The sequence below is a fragment of the Ichthyophthirius multifiliis genome (assembly GCF_000220395.1).
Source record: "Ichthyophthirius multifiliis unplaced genomic scaffold scaff_1120509251007, whole genome shotgun sequence".
In the NCBI taxonomy this organism is placed as follows: domain Eukaryota; phylum Ciliophora; class Oligohymenophorea; order Hymenostomatida; genus Ichthyophthirius; species Ichthyophthirius multifiliis.
Genome location: NW_004086290.1, coordinates 1 through 5150, shown reverse-complemented (window position 1 = coordinate 5150; position 5150 = coordinate 1). Strand labels below are relative to the sequence as shown.

Sequence of the window (5150 nt, the reverse complement as noted above, 5' to 3'; positions counted from 1 at the left end):
TAAATTATTATATATTAAAAATAAATTATATGGAATAAAGCTAAATAATTATAAGACTAAGTTATGCATTTAAAATAAAAAAGCTAAATGATCTTTTAAAGTAAAAATTCTTTTTATTTTAGTAATAATTTTTTAATATATAAATTTAAATTATTTGAAAAGCATGTTGTTACGTAGTCAAAAAAGTAATTGAGATCACAATAATAGAAATTTTTAAAAAATTATAAACAATATAATATAATAAAGTTGATAAATTTAGATAATATGAAAATAAATTAAAAATAATTAATAAAGATATTAAATATAAAATTGTATAAATATAATTTATATATATAATTTTGTTTATATATTAATTTCTTTTTTTTATATTTATCTTATTTTTATTAATATTTATCATAAAAAAAGAATTAATTTATAATATTATAAAACTAAATTATATTAAATACTTTTATTTTAAATATTTTACTTATTATATTATATTTGTTTTTATTATTTTTTTAATTATGAAAAATACAATATTATCTAATTATATAGATTATTAAAGTATTAAAAAATATTTATATTAAAAAATATTTATATGTTAATGAATATAAGATATACTAATTTTTTAAATAAAAAATATCATAAATAAAAAGTTAAATTAAACTTTTTAGTCTTTTTATGAAAAAAGAAAAAAAAAAAAGTTATTTAAATTGTAAATAATTAAGAAATAAAACATTAATATATAAATCTTAAAGTAAAAATGATAAAAGCTAAAAATAAATAAATTAAATATTATTTGGAGAAAATAAAAAAAAATAAAAATAATTTTAATAAGTAAATCTAATATTTTAATATATAAATATATATTTTTATTTTTAATAATATTTTATATATAAAATATTTAATAATTATTTTTAATTATTTTGAATTTAAAAAAGTTTATGATCAAACTAAAAAATGAATATATATTGAAATTATATATACATTTAAACTATTTTAATTACATTTTTTATAAAAGTAAATAACATATAAAATAATAAGTTTTAAAAAAGAATTTGATTTAAATAAATGTGTATAAAATTTGATAATAATAATAAACAAATATGAAAAATAATTATTATAATAATAAAAGAATAAAAATATATATAATATATAGTTATTATTTATATAAACATATATATACATATATTATAATATTATATTTATATTTACTAAATATTTATTTTTTAAATTAATTTAATTAATTAATTTCTTAAAAATTTATATTTTTAATAATTACTTTTTTTATTTTTTTTATAAAAAAATATATTAATGACTGATTAACTAATTTTGAATATTAATAATTCTTTAAACATTAATTTATAAATAATATACAAAGTTATTCAGTAATCTTAATAATCTGAATTAATTATAGAATTTATAGGTAAAATACCTGAAATAACATACCAAAAACTCATAAATCACATATAAATAGTATATAATTATGTAAATTAAATAAAAATAATAATAAATAATAAATAAAGTTAAGTAATATAAAATCAGGTGATCCTTATTATAGTGTAATATTAAGATATCCCGAAATATTAAATTTAAAACCATTTGAATAAGAATATTATTTAAATTTAAATATTAAGGTAAAAATAAATAATATAAATAAAAAAAAAAAAACTAGAAAAAATACAACTATACATAAATTCCAACAACAGAATAAGAAATTCCCGAATTTAACAAATATATAGCATATCAATATTTTGATGAAAAGCCTTTACAATTAAAAAGCCAAAGCCGAATAATACTAGGAGGTACATTCGATCATTTACATAATGGACATCGAATATTGTTAAGTTCAGCTTTGATTTTATCAGATAATAGTCAAGAAATTACACTTGGGTTATGTAGTAGAGAAATGCTAAAGAATAAAAAAGGGAAAGAATTAATATAAAATTTTTTAGTAGGAAAAATAAAATTTTACATTTTTGTTAAATTTTCTCTTCTAATTCAATTAAAATCAATATTTTTTCTTTAAATGATCCTCTAGGGCCTTTAAAAAATGAAGATTTTGACGCGGTTATTGTCAGTTAGGAAACTAGAAAAAGTGTAGAAGAAAATAATACTGTTAGAGCTAAAAATGGTCTTTCTTAAATTGAAATTGTGGAAATTTAGTTAGTTTAAAATAATTAAGAGAATGGAAAGGTCAGTTCTACGGGTTTTAGGGAAATCTTAATGAAAAAAAATGATATTGGATTACTTTAATATAGCTTTTTGGAAGAAAAATGGTACTCTTTGTGTAAAAAAGAAGGTGTTTTGGAAGACAAAGGGGGTTTGTGGTTTGATTTTTTGAAGGAAATGTATAGTAAGGGGAAAAGGTTTTATCATAATCTAAAACATTTGGTTTTTATGTTGGAATTGTGTGATAGGATTAAGGTTTGGAACACTAGTTTGGTTTAGTTTGCTATTTTTTTTCATGATTTGGTGTATGAGGCAGATAGAGGGGATAATGAGGAAAAAAGTGCGGAGGTTTTTGAAGAATTCTGTAGTTAAAGTGGAATGGAAAATCAGGAATTAGTAAAATTAGTTAAGATTTTTATACTTTAAACGGCTAAGCATTGTGGTAGTTTGAATGAGTTTGATAATAAAGATGCTTTTGAAGATCTTTAGAGCTTTTTGGATATTGATTTAGCCATTCTAGGTAGTTAAGATGATGAGTATTAATAGTATAAGAAAGGAATAAGATTAGAATATTCACATTATGAGGATTTTGCTTATGCAAAAGGTAGAACATAGGTATTGGAAGGGTTTTTGGGTTAATAGAATATATTTAAAACTGAATATATGAGAAATTTCTTTGAAGAAAAAGCAAGGAAAAATATTTAAAAAGAAATTGAAGAATTAAAAAAATAAATTTAATGATTAATTTATTTTTTTAGTAAAAAAAAAAAAAAAAAAATATATTTTTTAAATAAATGATAAATTTATATTATAACACTTTTTTTGTTTATTTCTTTATATAAAATTATATATTGATTTAAATTAATTTTAATATCAATTATAATTAATTGTTTTTTTAATTTATGATTAATTGTAAAATTTCAAACAAACAAAAAATGAATAAATTTAATATAACAGTAAAATATAAAATGAATAAATATTATATAACAGAAAAATATAAAATAACATTTAAAAAACAATAAAATAATAGAAAAATTCTTTATAATGATATATAATATGATAGATATAAAATAAATATTTAAATAATATTAAGTAAATATAAAAAAAATTAAAAAAAGAAAGAAACCGAATTAAATTAAGAATTAATAAATTAAAATCTATTTATTTATATTATTTAGATAAATTAATAAATTATTTTAAAAAATTAATGTTAAAAATAATAAAAATATTCATAAAACAAAATATATTGTTAATTATAAATATTAATAAAAAATTAATAAAATTAAAAAGATACATAAAAAATATTTAAAATATATTTAAATATATAAATATATACATATATATTTAATTATATATTATTAATATTTTTTTTTTTCTATATATAAATATATATTATATTTTTATTATTTAATAGTTTTAATCATTATATGTAAAATATTATAATTTATTTATTTTTAAATAAATTTTTATTTTTATTTAATTATATGTTTTATATAAAATTTTAAATTAAGATAAATAATAATAAAAATAAAAATAAAAATTTGATTTTTTTATAAAATTATTATTATTTATAAAAAAATAATATATTTTTTAAATTAATAAATTATTATTTTATAATATTTTTGATAAAAAACAAAATAAAATAAATAAACATGGAAGAATTTAGAGGAAGATCTAGAGCTATATGTTTAAGCAACTAAGAAAAATAAAAAATTATAGATTAATAAAAAGAAGATGAATTAGAATAAATATAGTAAAAAAATTAATAACAAAATAAAAACTAAAATAATGATAAAAACGAAAAATGAAAAAAAAAATAAAAAAATTATAGAAATATATTATAATAGTATAAATATTTAAAATATATTTTATTATAATAAAAGTATGTATTAATAAATATATATATATATATATATATATATATATATATACTTATATATATATTTATATATATTTTTAAATCTTATACTCTTATATTATAAATAATTAATTTTTTATAATTATTTAATATAAAAATAGGTTAAGATAAAACTATTTTGTTTTCCGAAATCAATTTATTTAATTTTATTTTATTTTTCAATTTACTGTTCTAAGAATTATTATTTGTTAATAAAAATTATTAACTATAATCTAAAAATATAAAATAATAATTATTATTTTTATTATATATATAAAATTTATACATTATTTTTTTTAATTATATATTTAATTTTGTTTTTAATTATAATTATATTATTTTTAAGAATAAAATTATATTTATATATGATTGAATTATTATAATTGTAAGTTTTTATAATAATATTTTATTTAATTACTATAAATATATCATTATATATATTAATAGTAAGTATCTAAAAATTTTATTAAATTATTTCTATTATTTTATATTTTAGATTTATTTATAAACTCTGTTATTCAATTTTAAGATTAAAACATATTTAAATAAATATATTATTCATAATAAATTTATTACTAATTTTTTTAAAATACATTTAATTTATAATTTTTTTCTTTCGTTTTTAAATTATTTTTAATTTTTTCATAAAATTGTAAATAAATTTATTTAAAATTATTTTATTAAAAATAAAATTTGTTTAGAATAACATTTTTTTAGAAATTAAATGTCTAATTTTTTTTTAATATATGAAAAATATTTTTAGCTTAAATTCAGTTATTAATAATATATATTTAATTAATTATTTGAAAAAAATAAATAAAAATTAACTATAAAAAAAGTAATATATCTAACATAGAAATTTAAAGAAATTATAATGTAATAAAAATAGTAATATATATACAAAAATTATTTAATTTACTTTTTTGAAAGATATAATATAAACCTTAAAATTTTTAAATAAACATTTGATTTGATAATACTTATTAAATTTATAGTTTTTAGATTTTAAAAAATAATTGTTTTATTTGTATAAAATGAAAATATCATTATTATTTTTATTAATATAATTATTATTATTAAATTTATAATATTATTATTATTA

The 5150-nt window shown here is 12.9% G+C and overlaps 1 protein-coding gene across 1 annotated transcript, besides 11 other annotated features; it reads right to left on the bottom strand. All coding sequences in view use genetic code 6, as the record gives it.

The window, feature by feature from the left end:
* Window positions 1–544: 544 nt before the first annotated feature.
* Window positions 545–579: a microsatellite.
* Window positions 547–584: a microsatellite.
* Window positions 585–806: 222 nt separating this feature from the next.
* Window positions 807–852: a microsatellite.
* A 900-nt stretch (window positions 853–1752) lies between these two features.
* Window positions 1753–2841, bottom strand: IMG5_128050 (hypothetical protein; the record flags this gene model as incomplete). The annotated part of the gene is made up of 1 exon (XM_004032145.1): window positions 1753–2841. A coding segment is annotated over one exon (663 nt), but the record flags the coding sequence as incomplete, so codon positions are not given.
* A 242-nt stretch (window positions 2842–3083) lies between these two features.
* Window positions 3084–3154: a microsatellite.
* Window positions 3102–3158: a microsatellite.
* A 294-nt stretch (window positions 3159–3452) lies between these two features.
* Window positions 3453–3508: a microsatellite.
* A 178-nt stretch (window positions 3509–3686) lies between these two features.
* Window positions 3687–3746: a microsatellite.
* Window positions 3747–4047: 301 nt separating this feature from the next.
* Window positions 4048–4105: a microsatellite.
* Window positions 4106–4287: 182 nt separating this feature from the next.
* Window positions 4288–4356: a microsatellite.
* Window positions 4326–4391: a microsatellite.
* Window positions 4392–4733: 342 nt separating this feature from the next.
* Window positions 4734–4767: a microsatellite.
* Window positions 4768–5150: the final 383 nt, after the last annotated feature.